The following is a 23,470-nucleotide window of genomic DNA, read 5'->3' as shown; positions in this document are numbered from 1 at the left end:
ACCATTTCTGGCAGTATGCAAGGCGCGCACTGTTTCAATTAATTTGTTTGCCTTACGAACTTAAATTATTTAATTATTATCTGGACAATGTCCAGATAATAATTTAATAAACGAGGATCGAGTGTATATATGAATCAATTAATTACTTTTATCATTCTAGAGGCAAAATGAAAAAAAATAAGTTTACGAAAAAGCAACATAACAAGACCTCTACCGCTGACAAAATATAAGACTGGAGAGGTTAAGGAAAATATAAAACAATGTTCATTATTTTTTAAAATTTTGCATGTAATTACTTTTGGCATATTCACTGCCTCTCAAGTTCCTTCATGTTTCCATTTTATGAAAAAAAAAATAAATAAATAAATAAAATTACAACAAACCTGCTGTTTAATACATCATGTCATCAATTCTCTTCTTTAACAACTGGCCCAGGACATAAATGGCCTCATTGTCTGAACCAGCAATGAGTGTTGCCCCTTCCACATCCAAGGAGTTGATGGGAAGTGGGGACTGGAGGATACAGGTTGTGTCTGTTGCTCCTCTAGACACTTCACTGCCCAGCCACACTGTCACACTTCCACCTGTCAACACACATTCATGGTCATGTAGCTAAACACAGTGCTGGCATGAACTTACTCTCCATGATGGGATGTGAGCACCTGTAATTGAATGATATGAATGGAGGTGTAGCACTTTCAACAGCCAGTTTTCTTTCCTACCTAATGTTTTTCTAAGTTTAGCCTCATCATGTACCTTACTGAAAATAATATAGCAGCAATCCTAATATTTCACTAAGATACATCTACCAAAGTTTCAAGACTGGTGGTAGAATATATAATATAATGAAATTTTAAAAATGTTCATAAATGACTGATAAGTTGTCTGAGACTTCCAAAAAGTATTGATGCACAAAGGATGACAATGAATATAGGAAAGGAACTAAATGACCAGTTGGACCTCATATGACACTTGATCTGGAGGGAGAGGAATATACTTAGAAATTCTTCTGTTAGTCTAGTTAGTCTGTTAGTGGAGATAATATAAGGCAAGAAAGTTAGACATTGATAAGATGATGTCTCACAATGCAGTGTAATTTTTTGGACTAATATTAATTTCTTCACTTACCTGTTTGTCATACAAAAAATTAGTAGTACCACTGTTTTACTCGCTTCTTTCCACTGAGATTTAAAAAAATCTGCTATGCCTGGCAGTGCGGTGCCCTGGCCCTGTGCACCGCCTCATTTGATTCTTGCATTACGAATCAGAATGAGGGGAGGAAGGGAGGGCACTTGTTTTTGTATGAAAAACAGGTATGTGAAGAAATTTATTTTAGTTCTAAAAATTATATTTCTATCACAGAGACCTATTTTTCATACAAAAAATTAGCAGACTCCAACACTGAGGGAAGCAGGAGTCGAAATGATATGCCAGGCGTAGACAGTGAAATGACTTTCCTTTGTGGAGGCACTAGGTAACCTTTGATTGAAGTGAAGTAGAAAGGGTGCTGGAGAATGCAGCTGGGCACATGGGAGTTCTGCATGATCCTTGTATCTCAAAAATCAGAGATAGTCCTAGGTGACCATTGTTGAGTGCCCTAAAGGCCCGTCCACACAGCGGGCAAATGCACGGTGGGCAGACACTGTTACCAATTTTGTGTGTGGATAGCAGTCACGAGTGTAGATGACGTCATAGACGAGAAAACCATCGAAGTGCCCATGCCCGTGCCCGTTGTTGAGGCACTGGATAGGCTCGAGACTAGGAATCACGTTGCCAGATACATGATGTTACAAGTCAACACCATGCCCTCCGTCGGTATCTGTATCAATTGTCGAGTAGATGGAGAGAACTCATGTACTGAACACCCCACTGGGCGACGTTGCCTTCCACAGACTGCCCGCTGCCCGCCATCTAACCCAAGTCATACGTTCGCCTGCCTGTGCCTACCGCCCACTTTAATTGGACAGTTTGATTTGGTAACACTGTTCCAAAGCGAGAGAATCCCGGGCAAATCAGAGTGCCTGCCGTACAGTTGCCCATCGTGTGGACGGGCCTTTAGGGTGCTCTCAGACCCCAGTCTGAGAGGACGAGCCTGAGAAAGATGATCAGACTCAGCTACTAACCTCTTATCCCAGCCTGAAGGAGGCAGGCTGATACTAGAATGCCCCCATGAAAGGCAGCCTGGGTGGCCTTCTTGTGGGGTGTGGACCACGGGTAGTCATCATATTATGTGGCCAGCCACAATGACTGGGCCCAAGGTGAAGATATCTCCCTCCTGTCTCACTATGTCACAGAAGTAATGGTTAGCAAAGACTGAATGTGTCTTTCAGAGGGCTGCTCTCAGGATGGAGGGGACAGAGCATTTCATCCACATAGCATGGAGGTAGCAATGTCAATGTCCTGCGCCCGAACCTTAAACTCGAGAGAGGTAGAGTTGGGGGATGGAAGCATGAGCTTCTTTGATGGTATCCCAAAGGAAGGAGATTGCGGCTTTTGACATGGGTCTGAACAGACACTTAACAGCGAGGAACAGGTTCCTGTGTCTCGTAGCTGAAGCTGTCTGGTGTAAGTAGTGACTTAGCGTCCAAACAGGGCAGGAGTCGCTCCTCGTCCTCTGGACCCACCAAGGACGCAAGGCTCTTAATACAAAATTCACACAGAGTAGCATGGGCTTCTGTATCCGTCTTGGCAATAAACTCCGGGAGATGTAGACCAAAAGATCTTGCCCTTGCCAGCTTGTCCTGTGTGAGAGGGCTTGGATCTCTCTCACCCTCTGGGCTGTTGCAAGCACAAGAAAAATGGTCTCTGATGGACAAGAGCCTAAGAGGTTCAAAAGGAGTCCTGGACAAGTGGCGAAGGACCATATCCAAGTTCCAGGAGGGGACAAGGTCCATAGTAAACCTGTGTGGCTGGGAAGAGCAAGCCCTGACAATGTCCCTCAAAAACTAGGTCATTGTTGAGGTCTGTTGAGCATGGCCTTGTAGCCCTTGATAGAAAAGGCTGAAAGACGCCAGACTTGTTGCAAATAAACCAGAAAAGCAGCAACTTTCTGGACCGTGGGGTTGGAAATGGTGTGCCCATTGTCTTGGCACCATCTCCTGTACCTCTTCCACTTGTGTCGATAGTTTCAGGTAGTGGAGGGTCTCTTAGCATGAGCCAAGAAGCTTGCAACCTTAGCAGAGAAGCCCGTGTCTCTTGCGCGGTGATGCAGCTCTGCAAGGCATCAACAACTGCGTGAAAGTGGTGGATGACATTCTGCTGTACGACACCGACTACACCACCTACCTCCGCCGCATCCACCAAGTCCTCACTAGATGTCGTGAATTCGGAATCACTATCAACAGGAAGAAGTTTGTGGTAGCTGCACCCCACGTCAACTTCTGTGGTTTCATCCTGTTAAAGGCCGGAATTACTGCTGACCCTGAGAAAGTGGCTGCCATCAGGGATTTCCCTACTCCAGCTAATCTGACAGACCTCAGATCTTTCATGAGTCTCGTCAACCAGTTAGCTGAGTTCACCCCTGCTATCTCCGCTGCTGCTCACCCACTCCGGCCCCTGATGAGTCCCAAGAGGCAGTTCTTGTGGACATCTGACCACGACGAGGCATTCCAGCAAGTTAAGAGTGCGCTGTCACAGCCTCCCATCCTTGCTCCGTTTGACCCCGCCTTGCCAGTCATTCTGCAGACGGATGCCTCCAGGCTGAACGGGATTGGCTTCGCGCGCTTACAGGAACATGGTAACGGACGACAACGCCTCATTCAATGTGGTTCTCGGTTCCTGACGGAGGCTGAGACCAGATATGCCACAATTGAATTGGAGCTACTGGCAGTTATCTGGGCGACATCCAAGTGTAACTTTTACCTGGTGGGACTGCAGCACTTCACTTTGGTAACAGATCATCGCCCCCTGGTCCCCATCCTAAACTCCTATACGCTAGACGCTGTGGAGAACCCGCACCTCCAGCGTCTCAAAGAAAAACTGTCTCCGTACATCTTCACGGCAGTGTGGCGCGCTGGGAAGGACCTGCGGATCCCAGACGCCTTATCTCGTGCACCTGTGAGCCACCCAATGCCGGAAGATGAAACCCTGTGTGCCGATTCCACTGCTTCCTCTCATACTGTGGTGACTGTGAGGGCCGTGAGTGCGACTGCTGACGAGGACAAGATCCTAGAGGAGTTGCGTAACGCAGCGAGGAGCGACCCAGCTTACGTGCGGCTACTCGACTGTGTCACCTCCAGCTTCCCCTCGGACCGCTATGCCCTGCACAACTCCTTGCTGCCGTACTGGAAGCTCCGAGACAACCTCTATGCTGATGGAGATCTTGTGCTCTACGGCACAAGAATTGTGGTTCCTGCTGTCCTGCGACGCCGTGTCCTCACCCACCTTCATGACAGCCACCGTGGTGTTGAGGCCACCAGACGCCGTGCTGGCCAGACTGTCTTCTGGCCAGGTATTAACTCGGACATTGCAAGCACCGTCCAAGCCTGCGGACCCTGCCAGACCCTCCAGCCTAGCCAGCAGAAGGAGCCACTCCTGAATGATGACCACCCTACATGGCCATTCGAGTCTGTGTCTGCAGATTTTTTCACTGTCGCTGGAAAGTCATTCCTGGTGATAGTAGACAGACTCTCCGGGTGGCCTGTGGTTGTCCCTTGCAAGGGTGACACGACATCCTCCAACACCATCCGGATGTTCTGCAAGTACTTCCGGGAGGTGGGTGTCCCGCTTCGCCTAAGGACAGATGGAGGCCCCCAGTTCACTAGCCAAGAGTTCCGTAGCTTCGCAGACCGATGGGGCATGCAACACATTGTTACGTCCCCTCACTACCCACAAGCTAACGGGCACGCGGAGGCTGCAGTGAAGTGCATTAAGCACCTCATACTGAAGGTGGCCCCATCTGGAGACATTGATTGTGAGGAGTTTGATCGAGGTTTGCTGGAGCTTCGCAACACTCCTAACTTCACCGGCTGCTCACCAGCGCAGATGTTGTTCAGCCGCCCACTACAGTCCTGTGTCCCTGCCCACCCAGATACCTTCTCCAGGGAGTGCAGAGCCGAGGACTGTGACTGCCGTGCAGCTGCCCGTGCCGAAAGTGCAGCAGTACGGTATGACAGCCAGGCACGGAAGCTCTCTAAGCTCAGTGTCGGCCAGCACGTCAGACTGCAGGACCCCAAAACTCACCGCTGGGACAAGGTCGGCATTGTCATGGGGGTTGGCAGAGCCAGGACCTATGAAGTGCGTGTCCCCAGTGGTCGGGTGTACTGGCGCAACCGCCGTTTCCTGCATCCAGTGCCTCCACCCAACATCCCTCCGCAGTGTGGAGCCCAGTGCAGTGAGCCGCCAGTAGAATTGCGCCGCTCAAAACGGCTCCAAGGCAGACTGTCCGCTCGAGACTGAGACTACGAGCGTGGAGGGGGGGAGGGAGGTGTATTTATGTGTAAAATGCATTATCGTAAGCGGTATGTAAGTCATCGTATCCTATTGTTGCTAGGGTAATAAAAGCAGTACTTGGCAAATAGGTAGTGTTACCCTCGCCCGCCTCGGGCAGCCTGGAAAACACAGAGAGAGAGGACCAGCGTCCAGCCACTAGCTAGCCAGTTCTGCGTTCCGTTGTACTTCCCCTCACCTGTACTGGTCCCTGCAGAATACACCTACGTACCTTACCCCCAACGAGTCTCCTTATCCCGCAGTAGTGTTGAAGATACTAGTAAGGGCTCAACCTAGACAGTCAGTCAGAGGAGGGGAGTTGATGAGACGAAAAGATTTTGATTCCACCCTATCTAATAAAGTAGTATGAGTGGAAGCCCCCCAAACATGTGAAAAGTACTCCATACAAGAGCAAATCTTCCCCTGTGTCAGGAAAACTTTCAAAAGGGGGAAGCGAATCACCATCCCGAGGAAGGTCTTCTCCTGTTCTGGTGTCAGGGAGGACTTTCCCTAATTTATGTGAATCCCCAAGATGAGACAGACTGTGGCTCTCCAAGTCTCGTCTTCCGATGAAAACAGGACCAACCAAACATCCAGATAACGGAGGATACGGAAGCCCTGGCGATGGAACTCTGCAGAGACAGGAGCCATGAGACGAGTAAAGACCTGTGGGGCAGTAGAAAGACTGAAGTAAAGCACCAAAAACTGAAAGTGGATGCCCTTCCAGGAAAAGCCAAGGAAGCACCATCTATTCAGGTGGATAGGAACCTGAAGGTTGGCATCTTCCGGATCCCGAGTCACCATCCAGTCGCCCTGACATATTGCAGACATGACTGTCCTGGCTGTCTTCATCTTGACCTTGGTGGTGATGATATAGGTGTTGAGGATGCAGAGGTCGATGATGAGCCTGAAGCCCCTGGTGGCCTTTGAAACCACGAACATGTGGTTGTAGAAGCCAGGAGTAGGAGGTGCCTCCTCTAAGGCACCTTTGTCCTTCAGTTGCTGGAGCTCCAACTGAAGGGCTTGTCCTCTGAGGGATCCTGGGGTGTAGCCTCTGAAGTCCTTCAAGTGGCTGGTAAGGAGTGGAGGGGTAAAGAAGGGGATTCTGTAGCTTTCCCTCAGGATGTCAAGGACCCATTTCTCTGCCCCTATCAGGAGCCACCCCTCCTACCTCTAGGCCAGACAGCCTATACTTTGCACTTGCGAAAGGGCTTGCCACTCTGCCCGCCTCCCAGCCCACTGGGATGAAAGGAAAGAGACCCAGAAGACCCACCCCAGAAATCCTTTGGGCAAGAAGACGGGGCCAGTCTTTAGGTGGTTGAGGTATTGGGCCTTGTGGAAGGAGAGGAAAAGAAGGCCACAAACCATGCTCTACCAACGGTGTGCTGAGAACAGGACATGGTTAAGGCCCTGATTACAGCCTCTTGAAGAGTCATATCAGCATTGCTCTTAGAGGAATGAAGAGCCTCCTGAACTATGTCATCAAAAAGAAGGGGGGAGAGAAAATAGGGGACCTCTGAAGGGTGCCCTTCAACACCTGTGAGGTGGGCCTGAGGCAGTTCAGGTAGGCCTTCCTCCTCCAGGTCCACAGGTGTGTGATAACATAGATAAGAGTCCCTGCAGGCATAATTTAGGGTCATACGAATGGCTTTATAGAGCTCTTCCTCCAAGTCTAAGAGAGGAGGGGGAAGGTTGCAAGTAACAAGCAGGTGGAGGGCCCCCAAGCACCAGAAGTAGTTGAGGGCGTCCCTAGATCTGACGACCACTCTCTCCATCCTGGCCACCAGCAGTGTTCACGAGTGACGCGTGGCTCTCAGAGACCAGGATGTAAGACATTGTGGAGATCAGGGTTAACTAGGGTAGTTTTTCCAAACACCTCCTGACCTCCCACATTGTAGATCTTGGCAAACCTGCCCGAAGGATAGCCAATCCAAGAGGGCTTCCTCTCAATAGCCTTTAAGTAAGCCCTGTTAGCTTGCTCCATAAAAAATTGGACAGGCTGTGCCCTGCCAAGGAGGTCCAGGACTCCTCCCCCATGCAGGGGCCCAGCAATCATCCCTATTGGAGAGGTGAAGAGTACTTCATAGGAGACAGCTGTCAGAGTTCGTCAATTGGTCCCTGGGAGAAGCCACTAGAACGGAGCCCTGATGCCTGGAACATGTCCACTTTCAGGCAGGAAACAGTGGGTTTGCTGGACCATAAGGGTGTCGCGTGACACTGGGCCTCTGTTGGCTGAAAGGACAGAGGTGGCAGCCTGTGAGGGGGAGAAGGGGGTATGAGAATGCCATCTTGTGGGCTGGAGTGTGAGGAAAGGCACCACTCATCACCACAAGGCCAGCCAAACCTTCACCCAAGGTCCCGGGGGAAGGTCCAGGCTTCTTGCTCTGACCCACCTCCCCCTTGTCTCCCCCGCACCAACCAATCCTGGGTATGGGCCTGGTCACCAGTCACCACTGAGGTGGGGCAGGACTTCTTGTGTTATCCTTTTTATGGGTGTGAATACTTAAGAGGCATCTCTAGTCCCCAGATGGTTCCCTCTGGTTCCCTGACTTGGTGTGACTGCACACTTTTTTGCATCAGGACTCTGGGGGGACAGGACATTGAACTGCACCAAGTTGGGATGCAAGGACAAAGGCAGGGATGGAAGAGGGGAGTCAGTAGCAGATGGCTTAGAACTAAATAAACCTCCTAACTGAGAAGCAACAAGATCATTAACAGAAGCAAGTACTTCCTCCTACCAAGATTTTAAAAACACAGAAAGATCAAGAGCAATTGGAGGCTTAGAGCCCAGCTGTGAGGCAAAATCATCAGCTGCGAGCCCATCCTGGGACAAGACACTACCATTCATGGCCAAACCTCTGAGCCCCCAGGGATTTCAGGAAGAACAGAGGAGGCCAGAGGTCATGAATCCCTGGCCTCCAGAACATGGAGAGGTGCTACAGACCACGGCTGTAGCAGCGGATAAACAGACTTGTACTTATACTTGGACTTGGCAACTCTCTTGCTACCCAAACTGCACTGGTACTCATATGCAGCAAGCACTTTCTCACTGCTCCAGGTAGCACACTCACCACACCTCTTACCTGGGCTACAGATATCCCTACATCTAACACAAACTGAATGAGGGTCGTGGAGGAAACTACCCAAGACCCATGTGCGGTCTTGAGCAAATCCTTCTGGAAGACCTCATAGAAGCCTGGGAGCTAGAGAAGCCAGGAGTGCCAGGTGAATCCTCATGAAGCAGCAAAACATCCTCCTGAGCAGAGGCAGGAAGCTCAGCCTGGAGATTGTGGGTGTCCTCCTCCATGACAAAGGAAGGAGGAAGGAGAAGCACCAGAAACGGAAGGAAGAAAAAAACACGGACGAAAACGCAACGTATGAAGCAGTGCTAGGGCACCGTGCTGCCAGGCACAGCATATTTTTAATCTCTGCAGAAGGAAGTACCATATTTGATGGCTCATAAGACACACCCAGTTTTGGCAGACATTCAAATGAAAAAAACAATGGTTAAGGAGCAGATTTAAGCTCTGAATATGAATTGAAGGATTTCACCTGACATTTGAAGACTCACATGCATTTAGATCATTATTAGATCCCAATACTTTGTATTTAAAAACTTTGATATTTGCTAGTATCCTAGATACTTATCTTGTTGCGAAGTGTAAACTTGTACCTTGCACTGACTGAGAAACTACAGGCCTAATAATCATAATTTTTTCTTTTTTCATCATTTTTTACATGTATGTAAGGTAAGAATGTTAAATGATAATGCAATTTTAATTTTGTGAAGCATGTCTTACCTCAAGGAGTAACACTGTAAAAAGCACAGAAAGTCTTGCCCATGTCAAGATCATTGATTGCGTATTTTGTTTTGGTTCATGTGATGTATGGAAATTCTTCCTGACTGGTGTCATTCTATGTGAATTGTAGTTAAGTATGACCTATTATATATTGTTATCTTTAAAGAGAGAATTGTTTTGTGGTATAGTACCAATCATCACTTTGTTTACATGTGTGAAGATGTCTGGGGTTTGATTGTATAGCCTCTGTTGCCAGAGACTGACCACCTACCACTGCCTCTACTGAACCTTGGCCTCATAGGATGCAAGCCCATTTCCTGAGACTTTTTTTGGAGAAAAGGTGCATCTTATGAGCCATCAAATACAGTAAGTAAAACAGTGGAAGTGCTAATTTTTTGTAAGAAAAATAGGTTTCTGTGATTGTTAACTTTTGAGAAAAAAAAAAGAAAAAAAAGAACAAACAACGTGACACTATAGCTATCACATTCACTGGTGATCAAAAAAAGTCCAAGTCTATTGGTATGATATGAAACATTAAAAAAGAAAAAAAAAATGCTGAGGATCATTGACAAGGATGTTTTCTAATAAGGAAAAATGGCACAGCACATCACTGCAACAACTTTGTTGACTTTGCTCTACTATTTTTTATCGGTTGACAAGCTGTAAATACTACGTGATTTATATACCACCAGTGGAATAAAAAGTGTTTCATCAAAAAGGTAATAAAAATGTTTTTTTTTAAATCATGAATGTTAAAAAGAAAAAAAAATACAACACTGCAAGACAAGCAAAGTGTTTTACCTGACACATCTTGAGTTCCTTTGTACGACAAATGAGATGGTTTAGCTGAAGCCGAGGCATCCCAGTGCAACAGCTGTCCATCCATGCCACAGGTGAAGAGATGCTCAGGAGCCACAGGGTGAAACTGCACCTGACAAACTAGGATGAACACAATTTTCCAATATTAACTAACTTACAATAACTTCTCTTGATCAACTAAGAAGTTATGCCATAGAAAGTTTCAGGATATCTGAAAATTTAACTTTAACACAATCATCCATGGAGTGTATATTGAGTCAGATATAACAATTTTCTTACCTGGACCATTGTGAGCAGCAATGATTGTGAATGGGTGTGCAGTGTTGCGCATGTCCCAGAGGGCCAGTGTCCCATCCTCACCCCCAGCAGCTACCAAGTGCTGTTGTGTGGGGTGCCCTGCCAAGTTGCACACTGCTACCTGTACAAAGAAATGTGTCAAGTGTTGTTCAAGCTGTTGTCTCAACCTCATTTAATTTGAAAAAGATAATGTAAGTACTCACTTCATTGCACAGTAAAATTTTGTATCTTTCTCCTAATTGGCAGCAAGAAATTAGTTTGATGTTGAAAATCATGGCCTGAACAACATTGAAAAATATATATTAAAAGCTTTCATTGTAAGGGAAAATATCCCCCTCATTTCAACTCTCACTTCAGCTGTAATGTCTTAAAGGAGTGGTTCTCAGTCTTATCAGAGGTGCTGAACCCTCATGAAAACCTACTGAGACAAGCTGAACCCCTTCAACGTGAAATAAGAAAAGAATTTATTTAATGGTTGCTGACCACCTTACAAATTAAATTCCTTTATGTCTGGTACACCAGTCATTATTATTTCATTCCACTCTTACCCCAATTTGATAAACTAAAACCAAAAACTTCTTATGAATCACACACCTTATGATACACTGAAAACAAATATTAAACCAAAACTGCAAGGTGCTTCAAAGGGCCTTAGCTGAATCCCTGAGACCAGGTCACTGAACCCCAATTAAGTGAATAGGTCTTAACCACAGACAAAGTAAAATTAGGGAGACTACAATGGCAAACAGAAAGGGGATACTTTCACACATTTCATAATAATGAAATAATTAATATCCTTCAAGAATTTAACCAACAAGAACAAAATATGTGCTGGACCTGGTCTGGACTGAAAAGAAGACCCTTTGCTGGTTGAGAGGCCCTGAGGTCCCACAGCTTGAGGTGACCCTGCATGCTGGATGTCAAGACTTCATGGGTTCGAACAAACATCACAGCATACAGGCTACAGCCCCCAACACCCTCTGCCAAGATAAAATAAAAATTTGTTGAAAATACTTCTAACAAGCACAATATAATCTCCTCTACCCTTTTCACTTTTCTACACCCACCCCAGCACCACTCACCCAACACCCTGGCTGGTTTCTTCTGGTTAGGATTAATGATGACTAGCTTCCCATCCTCACCCACTGAGGCTATCTGTTCACCACTGCATGCCAGCGAGGTGCAAGGTGCAGGGCCTGTGCAAGGGGAAAAAACAATATAAGCTTGTCAGCTTAAAAAATATGGTGATGAAATAAATATGCCTTTGTGCCTCCATAAGTCATTGAGAATGTTATACCATTAAAGTGTACAGTATGCACGATAAAACTGAAAGGGAAGTAAATTTTTCTGAGCACTTGAAGACAGCATAATGGTGATGAGCATCCACATGATGGTTTATGTATTGATATTGATAGGAATAAATAAGTAATAAAGTCAGGTGTAACACAGGGACGTGGAATACTACAATGACTGTTCAACACATTCAATGACAGAAAACAGTGCAAGCTGAGTAGGCCCACCTGTTGTGAAGGCATGTACTTTGTCCCAACAGTTAATGGACTCAAGGTCTCCTTCTGCACTGTGTCTGTAGAGTCTCACAGCTCCTGTGCTGCTGCCCACCATGAAGGAGTCACGGGTCACATACTGCAGTAGCCACAAGAACACTTATCACTCCACAATACAACTTGAAGACTATCTAATGATGCCTTTGAACTTTCTTAGCTCAAAGTGATATATTTTGTCTCCAAACTTAAATAATAATACAAAAGCAACCTTTGCCCTGAAATAATTAATTTGTGATAAAACTTTAAAAGTGTGGTCATATAATATAAACACACAGGTAAGAATATTAAGAATGTCTAGTACAGAAATAATAAGAAAACAAAACTATCAGGATGACAAAATTCATCAAATAGTAAGAGGAGCTTCGCTAATAAAGGGAAACAGCAAAGATATCTTCCATACTAAAAAAATTCACAGGTGTATCCCTGAGACAACATAGCATTGCTCTAATGTAATGATAATTTTTAATTATCACACAGATCTTATTATTCTGAAGATTTTAAATGACAAATGCAGTTGTCAAATTTCATAACTAATTAAAAATGCTGAAGACATTTCTAGGGACTTATTACACTGTCTTATTTCACTATAAAATACTATTTTTAAATGTTGGTCATTAGAAGATTGAAACGTAGTCATTTGGAGACTCCTAAGGAGAAAAAAACATAATAGAGTTCAAGTAAGGCACTGCAGGTGACAGACAACCACTACTAGCCAAGTGTGCCACTTCAGTAAATATGCAAATTATTTTCTAGTTATCATAGAACTCCATCATGACAGAAGGGTTCCATCCTGAAATTGCATGAGATTTTTTTTTTTTCTTTTTTACAACTGTCATTTGTTCATTAATATAATCATCTGTTTGGTCAACCAGCCGGCCAATACCTTATGGGAAAAGCTCAGAGCTCATATAATGTGTGTGTATGCTCATTCACCTGAATGTCACTAATATCACCCTGGTGGGACAAGGAAGCAACAGGCACAGGATCATCCTCAGACTCTGGGGTGTGCCATACACCTACAGTGTTCTCCTGAAATAATATTAAATATTAGTTGTTTGTGGATCTTACCAATCTCACTTACCTGGCCAGCTGATAAAATCACTTGTCAGTATTGAAATAATGCTAATGTTTTAATTTGAGGTGTTTAGTTATATCAAGTTAACATTCATTCACTTAATTATTTTCACTGCTAATCTCATCAGAATAATCCCAATTTAAAAAGAAAAATTATATTTAACTCAAAAATAAATATCCTGACAAGACCTCAAAACTAGTAGGGTAAGGTTATTTCCATAATAACCTATGGTAAATTTTCCAGTTTTAACCAATATACCATAACTATAGCCCTTTGCAGATTCTATACTGCAGTGTTTAGAGCATTTTTAGCCCCATTTCACTCTGTCAGGAATTAATAATAACTCCAGTAAATATCAAGAATCATGCTGTTCTTGCTGCAATGGCCACCACTTTCTCAATCTTGCCACTAGCATCTTAATCTTTCTAAACCTAACCAAACAAAATTTAGCAAAAGAAAGAACATGGTGGTCTCTTACCTAGTAAGTCACCCAGCCCCTAAACTCAAGAAAGGGACAAAGAAGATGCACTCTACTGATGTGCCAGCCCTTAAAAATATAAGTATGTACTCCATAACTCAAACTAACACTATAAAAGGGCTGGAGAGAACATTATGAGCAGCAATAAGTAATCAAGTAAATTAACAACCTCATTAGTCATAATATTCCATGGTACAGTGGGACCGCACATGCTTTAAGAGCCACAGGATCCTCAAGTGGATGGGTTTAAATCCTAGCCACAGTCCAAGGTTAGGAAGGACATTCACTAAGAGTAACCATTCCCATATGCCAAAACTAAAGTCCTCTGCAAGGAGACACCATCCTAGCCCCAATACAGTAAGGAAATCAGACATAAAAGCTAACAAAGAAACACTGATCATATTAAAAAAGTAAATTCCCAAGATGAGATGCTAAAAGCAGATTTAAATGACTTGAGACTGGGTCAGTGGGTCATGTTACAGACTTGAGGAGGGAATTCCAAAGCCCAATATTGCATATCACAAATGAGCATTTCCTAATATCTAGGCTGGTGTAAACATGTGCTAAACTTGTGTTGATCACCTCTGGTGGAGCTAACTTAAGGAAGATTTTCCAGTTACAATTTGCCACATCTTAATAATGTCATGACATAGTAATTGCCCTTTCACAGAAAATACATTCAAAGCTTTGAGATGATCATAATAGGGTAAATTCTAAAGGCCATCAACACATTTAGTCCAATAATAATGAACTGACTCAAGTGCCTTAGTATCTTTTAATATATTCAAGGTTCTGCACTGATGAGCTGCAATGTAACAAAGAGCATATCTGTGAGGAGTACAAGGTAGTCATAAATGAATGGTCACATTCAACAATGGATTTGAACAGATTATTTGCCACAGCAGAGGCTTTACAAGTACAGTGGTACCTTGAGATATGAGTTTAATTCGTTCCATGATGGAGCTCATATCTCAAAAAGCTTATACAGACAAGCTCCGCTTAACGAAGGTTCACACAACAAAATTTTGTTACAACGAAGGTTTCATTTTACAACCATCTGCTCATTTAACGAACACCAAACTCACTTTAATGAAGTTTTATCCAGGTAATTTTTTCCAAGTTTGAAAGCCCTGCCGTATCACACAAGCCGACATGCTTTTGAATACACCAGCACCTCTCGTGAACAACATGCACACCACTCACTCCCCCTGTTCAAAACAATAACAGCGTCAGCATCAGCTCGCCTTCCCTCGCTCAACTTACCACCAAAACGCCCTGCAATGTCACCTAGCGTTGCTAAGAAGACCAGAAGTCTCTTACTCTCGAAGTGAAGCTGGATATTATTCACAGACACGAGAGGCAAGAAAACTAATAGCATTGCTCGTCACCATCTTGACTCCATCTACAGTACTGTCTCTACTATTTTCAAGTCAGCAGATTCTATTAAGAAGGCTGGTGAGACCGTATCTTCCTTGCAAGCTAAAAGAACCACCTGAACTCGTGACTCTACAATGGATAAAATAGAAAGCTTTGTGGAAATGTGGTACATAAGTTTTGTATGTGATACAATGATGCGCCTTTGTTTACATTCCATAGGTTGGCGGTTAAGGCGGCGTCACACTAGCACTTTTTCCGTCGTCTTTTTACTCTTCTGTCAACTCTTTCCATCATCTTTAGTCAGACGGAACGCATTGTTTTCGTCTAGCGCCAATATTTAGTCAAAATAAGAACTATGGTTTCTAATCAACACTTTTATTAAAAAAAATATTTTTTTGTTAAACAGAAGAATGCTATTATCATAACAAGAAATTTAAATGAGTTGATGAATATATATTTGTATACATATTTCTTTTTCTTCTAGCCTAGCAATGAAAAGTTCCTCAGTTGTTTGTGTACATTTCCAGGGGAGTGCGAATGTGCGACGTTTTTGAATATTTCCAAGGCAACTTCCAAGTAACTGGCCAAGATGAGCAGTGGACAAAACACACTGACAAATTTCTCATAGAGAGTATTAGAGGTCACCGTTACCTTTGGGATCACAGAACAGCTGATTACATTATAAGGTGCAAAAAAGCCGCGGCTTGCTGGGGTGAATGAGGAGCCATGTTTGTTTACAATCGACAAGTGCGGCAAAGGCGGAAGCAAACTTGTGTGTGACGGCCACCGTCTGCAAAAGTTGACAGTCGTCAGAAAATTGACAGAAAAAGAAGACGGAAAAGTGCTAGTGTGACGCCGGCATTAGTGTCTTTCCCGTTTCACTCTCTCTCTCTCCCTTCATAAATTTAAGATCATCAATATTATAAAGTTATGTACATACATACATTAGTGTACATTATAATGACTTAAATTAATCCTTAAAGTACGGTGCGGTTGATTTACTTTCCGTCTGTTACAACGGGGAAAAATCACATCTGTCAAAAATGCTAAAAATACTTTTTCCTTATATTTCTTTGTGTTATTCTGAGTACAACCATGTAGTTTTTAACATGTTATGACCTCTGAGAGCAAAGCTTTGCATATAAAAAAATTCATGGCAGAACCTGCCGCTAAGAAATATCCCCCTAGCTCCGATAACACCGCGCGCACACTCTCTCTCTCTCTCTCTCTCTCTCTCTCTCTCTCTCTCTCTCTCTCCTTTTGGGTATTTGAATTTGATGTAAAAGTAGGATCTTTTGCACTTTTGTGTCGAGAAAATGCAAACTCAGATATATGAAATGATGTGCAAAACAGGAAAAGAAAAAGAAACCACATACCACAAGTACAGGCAACCCCCGTTTAACGAAGGTTCACACAACAAAATTTCGATACAACGAAGGTTTTATTTTACTACCATCTGCTCGTTTAACGAACACCAAACTCGCTTTAACGAAGTTTTCTCCAGGTAATTTTTTCCAAATTTGAAAGCCCCACCGTATCAAGCAAGCTGACAGGCTTTTGAATACATCAGGAGCTGCTGGTACTAAGGCCTGCCTCAGGAGAAATCCTGAGACACCTGTAGAATCAAGATCAAGATCAAGATCAAGCCTCTCGTGGACAACACGCGCACCACTCACTCCCCAGTCAAAACATAACAACGTCAGCAACAGCTCGTCTTCCCTAGCTCAACTTACCACCAAAACACCCTGCAATGTGGCCTAGCGTTCCTAAGAAGACCAGTAAGTCTCTTACTCTCGAAGTGAAGCTGGATATTATTCACAGACATGAGAGAGGCCAGAAAACTAATAACAATGCTCGCCACCATCTTGACTCCATTTACTGTCTACTATTTTCAAGTCAGAAGACTCTATTAAGAAGGCTGGTGAGACCGTATCTTCCTTGCAAGCTAAAAGAACCACCTGAACTCGTGACTCTACAATGGATAAAATGGAAAGCCTTGTGGAAATGTGGTACATGAGTTTTGTATGCGGTACAATGATGCGCACTTTGTTTACATTCCTCAGGTTGCCAGCTAGTCTTTCCCGTTTCACTCTCCCTCCCTACATAAATTTAAGATCATCAACATTATAAAGTTACGTACATACATACATTAGTGTACATTATAATGACTTACATTAAACTACAGTGCTTACTCCAATTTTGCAAGTTCAAATTTTGCGATGCACCAATTTTGCGACCAAGGACCAAAAATTGCCATTTTAAAAATTTCCCCATCTTGCTCCTTTCTCCTGGTATTGCGAGTGGTGGCGGCGGGAGAGAGAGCGTTCTCGCAAATTATATATTACTGTATCATATAGGCAATATTTTATTAATTTATTCATATTTATCATATTATACTATATTATTATCATATTTATATTATATTTATCATAGTTTGGTGGTTTTGGGTTAGTTTTCATAAAAATCTGGCGGTAATTCAATGAAGCTCATCTGGCAACACTGCCCCGCTCCCTCCCGCCTTCCATTTGTTTACATATACCTCCACGGAGTTCTCTCTGCAAATTTGGAGGAATCCTTGTGCTCGACTTTGTGCGACATGGCACTACCAACCAAGAAAAACATTAGGCTAACTTTGGAGCAGAAGATGAAGATAACTAAGATGAAAAGAGATAGAAAAAGGAACTGTGATATTTCCAGAGAGTTTGGTGTGGGAGAATCAACTGTGAGAATGGTGTTTAAAAAGTGAGAAAATTGAAAAAGCTGTAAAAACCTATGGTGGACAGATTTTTTATTCTCGTAGCCATTGTACAAACACTGTGATCATTCATATGGAAAGATACCTGGCTCAATATATATGTGATATAAATATGGGCAAAATATTAGGAAAATATTGAAAAATTAGACGACCATATTCAATTTTTCCCATAGGAATAATACTTCCAATTTTGCGATTTCCAAATTTGCGACTCACAATGCCGCCCCATTTCTCGCAAAATTGGAGTAAGCACTGTTCCTAAATGTTTAACTTCATAATTTTTACTTTCATTAAACCTTTTACTGTACTATGATGCACTCTCACTTTGCTTACTCTCAATGGAAGTTCAAATCAAGGGTTAAACTTGTTATAATCGGTTCGCTTAACGAAGTTTCGCTTAACGAAGTGTTTTTAGGAACATAACCCCTTCGTTAAGCAGGGGTTGCCTGTATTGTGGATTTCTATAATATCTGGAATCTGGCAACTCTTATTAGCAATGGGATTCACGTGACTTGGCCGACAACCACAGTCTTGTAAAGGAAACCATGGGTGACACACACACCAGCGCATTGCTCAAGGGGAATAGGCTACGTGAGGAGATTTATGAACGTCGCTGTGAGGGTTGGTCTCTGTCTCCCAGATCACTATCAGAATCACTACTTTCTTGTCTCAATAAAAAAATCACCGTCTTCATTTTCATCACTCCTCAATGTCATTACTGAGTAACACTGACATAACATCACTCAGAGTACCGTTTCCTCCCTTCGGATCACGGGGGTTGCCAGATGCCACCTTGAAATGGGAAAAAATGACCTATTGTGAAGGAACATATGTCTCAAGGCTCAAGCAGGCGAGCGAGAAAAGATGCCAGATACCTCCACTTGCCCCAGGACCAATAGTGAAGGGGAGAGATTCAAATGTTTAGCGCAGGAAAATCATAATTACTGGTACGATCCCCGCCTCTCCACACGCGACGCTACAACCATACCGATACGATCACCGTACCTTAAGGGTTAAATTGCCTAAATGTTTAACTTCATAATTTTTACTTTCATTAAACCTTTCACTGTACTATGATGCACTCACGCTTTGTTTACTCTCAATGGAAGTTCAAGTCAGGGGTTAAACTTGTTATAATCAGTTCGCTTTACGAAATTTCGCTTATTGAAGGGTTTTTTAGGAACGTTACGTAACCCCTTCATTAAGCGAGGGTTGCCTGTATCTCAAAACAATTTTTCCCAATGAAATGCACTGAAATGCCATCAGTTCATTCCAGCCTCTCCATAAAGGACACCCCTATTTTTTTTTTGTGTTTTCAGGTATGAAAAAGGTATTTATAAATAATTATTGCATAGAAACATAATAAAACATAACAAAAGATAATACAAACAGATAAACTACTCTTATAAAGTACAGGCAACCCCCACTTAACGAAGGTTCACACAACAAAATTTTGCTACAACGAAGGTTTCCTTTTACTACCATCTGCTCGTTTAATGAACACCAAACTCGCTTTAACGAAGTTTTATCTACTTAATTTTTTCCAAGTTTGAAAGCCCCGCCATATCACGCAAGCCGACAGGCTTTTGAATACACCAGTGCCTCTTGTGGACAAAACGCGCACCACTCACTCCCCCTGTTCAAAACAATAACAGCGTCAGCATCAGCTCGTCTTCCCTCGCTCAACTTACCGCCAAAACGCCCTGCAATGTCGCCTAGCTTTGCTAAGAAGAGCAGGAAGTCTCTTACTCTCGAAGTGAAGCTGGATATTATTCACAGACACGAGAGGGGCGAGAAAAGTAATAGCATTGCTTCCCACCATGGCTTGACTCCATCTACTGTCTACCATTTTCAATTCAGCATACTCTATTAAGAAGGCTGGTGAGATCATGTCTTCCTTGCAAGCTAAAAGAACCACCTGAACTCATGACTCTACAATGGATAAAATGGAAAGCCTTGTGGAAATGTGGTACATAAGTTTTGTATGCGGTACAATGATGTGCCCTTTGTTTACATTCCACATGTTGCCAGCTAGCGTATTTCCCACCCCACTCTCCCTCCCTTCATAAATTTAAGATCATCAACATTATAAAGTTACTTACATACATACATTAGTGTACATTATAATGACTTAGTCTTAAATTAAACTGCTTAAATGTTTAACTTCATAATTTTTACTTTCATTAAACCTTTTACTGTACAGGTATCCCTTGGTTAACGATAGGGTTCGTTTCCCAAAACAGATCGCTAACGAAACGATCGCTAACTGAGGATTTGAAATTATCAACTACATACATGTATTTCGCGATGCGTAAATAAACGACACTTTCTATGTTGTTAGTTGTTATTTACACCTTTAGAATTGGTAGTACTTACCTTGAGGAGTGGATGTGATATGCGTAGTGTGTTGTTTTGTGCCCCGAGGGACACAGGGCCTTGGAGGATTAAATCTCATCATGCCCACACCGACCCAAACTCGGTCAGCTGCTTCAAACCCTTCAAATTCTTGAGAGAATACGTTTTCCAGTGGGGTGGGTCATCCAGGCTCTCCTCATCGTCACTCAAGGTTACGGTGGATGTGAAGGATAGATTGGATGTGGGTGGAGTTGTTTTGGAGGTGGATGGAGTTGTTTTGGAAGTGGGTGGAGTTTTTTCGAGGTAGCAGGACGAACTTTGAAGTCTGACGAGATGACTCCTATGGAAGTAGATGGGATTGCTTTTGAGGTGGATGGGGTAGCTTGGGAGGTGGATGGAGTTGCTTGATCGGTAGATGGGGTTGCTTGGGATGTGGATGGGGTTGCTTGGGCGGTGAGTGGTTTGAAGAAAGATGAGATGACTGTCTGTTTTGCCATCCTTTTCTTTGCCTCAAATAGTTCTTTATACACTTTCATGTCATTTTCTATAGCATTAGTCACGCCATTACTTCGGTTTGGGTTGGGGTCATTCTCCTGGAGAAGATGTATGGCCTGGTTAATATGATTAAAATCTCCTCGAAAATCTTGACGGAGAGGGTTCTTTCAGGCTCCTTGTCCTCCTCCATTTCCTCCAAAGTATTTTGTTTCTCCAACTCCATGAGGTCGTCGTTGGAGAGAGGCTCAGAATGACTGTCCAGCAGTTCTTGTCGTCATTCTCGTCCACCTCATTGAAGCCTGCCTTATGGGAGATATGAGCGATGTCTTTCCTTACTGCTGTAACATCGACAGGGACTTCCTGTTTACGTTCCACGCACTCAGGCCACAAATTACGCCAACATCCATTCATTGCCGACTTGGACACCTCCTTCCATGACTCGTCGATGTTGTCGATCCCCTTTTTAATGTTATAATCCTTCCAAAATTGTTTCATGGTCGGCTTGTCAGGGTGTCAATGCAGGCCAACAGCTGTTTCATGGTGCGCCGCTGGTAATAGGCCTTGAAAGTAGCGATGACTCCTTGGTCCATCGGCTGGATGAGGGCAGTTGTGTTTGGGGGCATAAACATGACCTCAATATTATCTGCCCAGTCATTCATGCTCTCTGGGTGGCTGGGGCGTTGTCACACAGCAAGAGAAATCTGTTAGCAATGTTGTTTTGGGCAGCATATTCTTTTAGGAATTTGGAGAGGTATCCTGTCACGTAACTTTGCATGATAACAGTCGTCATCCACCCTTTTGTTTGCCTTCCATACTACGGGCAAATATTCCTTAATATAGCCAGACAGAGCTCTTGGGTTTTGGGAATGGTAAATAAGGCATGGTTTAAGCTTAAGATCACCAGCGGCATTCCCCCCCACCAATAATGTTAACCTGTCTTTAGATGCCTTGAATCCTGGTGCCGACTTCTCCTCCTTTGCTATAAACGTTCTCGATGACATCTTCTTCCAATACAGGCCTGTCTCGTCAAAGTTTAGAACCTGCTTGGCTGAATAACCTCCTTCCTCGATCGCTCTTTAAGCAAAGGCTTGAAGGCGTTTGCAGCGAGTTGATCCGAACTCGCTGCCTCCCACTAACCTTGAGGTTGTGTAGACTCCCACGATGTTTGAAACGTTCAAACCACCCCTTACTGGCCTTGAAGGACACTGTCTCGCCTATGTTGAATTCTGGTTTCAGGTCCTCCCACAGGCTCAGTGCCTTAGTAATGTGAGTTGGGTAGAAAGAGGCATGCGGCGGTGTGTGTGGTCTTCAATCCATAGCCTCAGCAAGCGTTCCAATTTTTCCATAATCGGTTCCTGTTACGAGTTGTTGTGTGTTTGTGCAGGTTTGTGACTTGGTTGGCCTGCTGCTTCACTTGTACTTTTTCTGGAGAACTGTTGATACAGTTGATTGAGATAAACCAAGGGCACGAGCAATAGAGTTTACCCTTCACCACCCTCATGACGAGTCACAATGTTCAACTTAATATCAAGGCCAATGCTCTTTCTCGATTTTTAGCCTTATCTCCCGGTGGAGAACAATCGTTGGGTCGCTTGGAAGCCATCACTAAGTTCACTTGATCACAAATAAGCACAAAAAGAAGTTTAGAGCGGCGTGATAGAGTTGTTGTTGCACAATCAAAACAGCGGGAAAGACTGTGGTGTGTTTACTGCACGGGCCGCGGGTGGATGGAGGCGCTGCGATCGCGATTGCGATCGCGATTGCGATTGGTCAATCCGATCGTTAACCGAATTTTGGCGATCGTTAACCAAAAAATAGGGATTAATTTGGAGGGATCGTATGAGCGAAATATCGTTAAGTAGTCGATCGTTAACCGAGGGACACCTGTACTATGATGCACTCTCGCTTTGTTTACTCTCAATGGAAGCTCAAGTCAGGGGTTATACTTGCTATAATTGGTTCTCTTAACGAAAAATCACTTAACGAATGTTTTTTTAGGAACCCTTCGTTAAGCAGGGATTGCCTGTATACAGAAATACTCCGCTTAACAAACATTCGTCTAACGAATTTCTGGTTTAACATACTATATAAAGTTAGACCAAAAAGTCCGCATAACGTACAACCACATCCGTTTTAGCGAATTTTCTGGGTTTGAATTTGCCAGGTGAGGGACCGAACACAGTAGCTTCGCTGTGATTGGCTGGCTCCCCGCCTCTGTCTCTACCACTCCTGGAGCTGGATCCAAGATTCTTTTCTGGGTGCCAAACGCTGATATTCAATGGAACCCGGAATTTGGTGGTGCATAATTGTTTTAAGTGGTTTTCGAAACTTTAATATGTATAGATTAAATATCCAGTGGGTGTAGTTCTGTCACTCTTGAGGAATTTGAAAAATCCAAGATGGCTGCCAAGATGATTACCATATCCCTGACAGTAGCAAAATGCAGATATACTAGTATTAATTTATTCCCGTTCATTCATATTAATCATCATTATATATTTTTAGGTTTTCAAACTTGGTTTACATGTTTAAGTGAGCATTAAAAACCACTTATTACAAAATTTCAAGTATCCACAGGTGTTATACTCGAAGAAGTGTTCGTAATATGGGAGGGTTAAAATTCTGTTTTTGGTGATTAATTTTTTGTGTACACATGTTTTAATTGGTACTGCTAATAGTCATCTGAAGTGGTGACATTATGCAGTAATCCTATATTATTACTCTTTGACCCATGTAGGAACGAGGGGTATTTTGATCACCGGCATCTCTGTGTGTGTCCACCTATTCATGTATTTATTCGTCTCGCCATCCATCCATCATATTTTCTTTAACTGTCATGCACTGGTCTTCCATCTGTCTGGTCCCTCATCCAGTTATCCATGCATTTTCTCGTATGGTGTACAGCTATTTTGGTAGCAGTTTTAGTACATCTATCAAACACCAATATACAATTTTGTACATTTCAGAGATTATAAGAAGTAAAAGATGACTACAGAGTGTTTTTTCAAGTGTTCCGGATCATCAGAG

At 43.4% G+C, this 23,470-nt stretch overlaps 1 protein-coding gene across 4 annotated transcripts in view; it reads right to left on the bottom strand.

The window, feature by feature from the left end:
* Positions 1-23,470, bottom strand: part of LOC123514244 (nucleoporin Nup43-like) — a 61,501-nt gene that overhangs the window by 24,301 nt on the left and 13,730 nt on the right. For all 4 annotated transcript variants that reach the window (XM_045271986.1, XM_045271987.1, XM_045271988.1 and 1 more), the window contains exons 2-8: positions 12,842-12,937; positions 11,864-11,987; positions 11,426-11,539; positions 11,181-11,323; positions 10,326-10,464; positions 10,029-10,166; positions 384-584 (exon numbers count right to left, since the gene is read on the bottom strand). In XM_045271986.1, coding sequence (XP_045127921.1) covers positions 391-584; positions 10,029-10,166; positions 10,326-10,464; positions 11,181-11,323; positions 11,426-11,539; positions 11,864-11,987; positions 12,842-12,937 — 948 coding nt within the window. In that variant the 3' untranslated portion in view covers positions 384-390. The remainder of the gene's footprint in view (positions 1-383; positions 585-10,028; positions 10,167-10,325; positions 10,465-11,180; positions 11,324-11,425; positions 11,540-11,863; positions 11,988-12,841; positions 12,938-23,470) is intronic.

This window comes from Portunus trituberculatus, chromosome 37 (assembly GCF_017591435.1).
Source record: "Portunus trituberculatus isolate SZX2019 chromosome 37, ASM1759143v1, whole genome shotgun sequence".
NCBI classification, from domain to species: domain Eukaryota; kingdom Metazoa; phylum Arthropoda; class Malacostraca; order Decapoda; family Portunidae; genus Portunus; species Portunus trituberculatus.
Note: the sequence above shows the minus strand (reverse complement) of the source record. Positions and strands in the feature narration are given on the sequence as shown.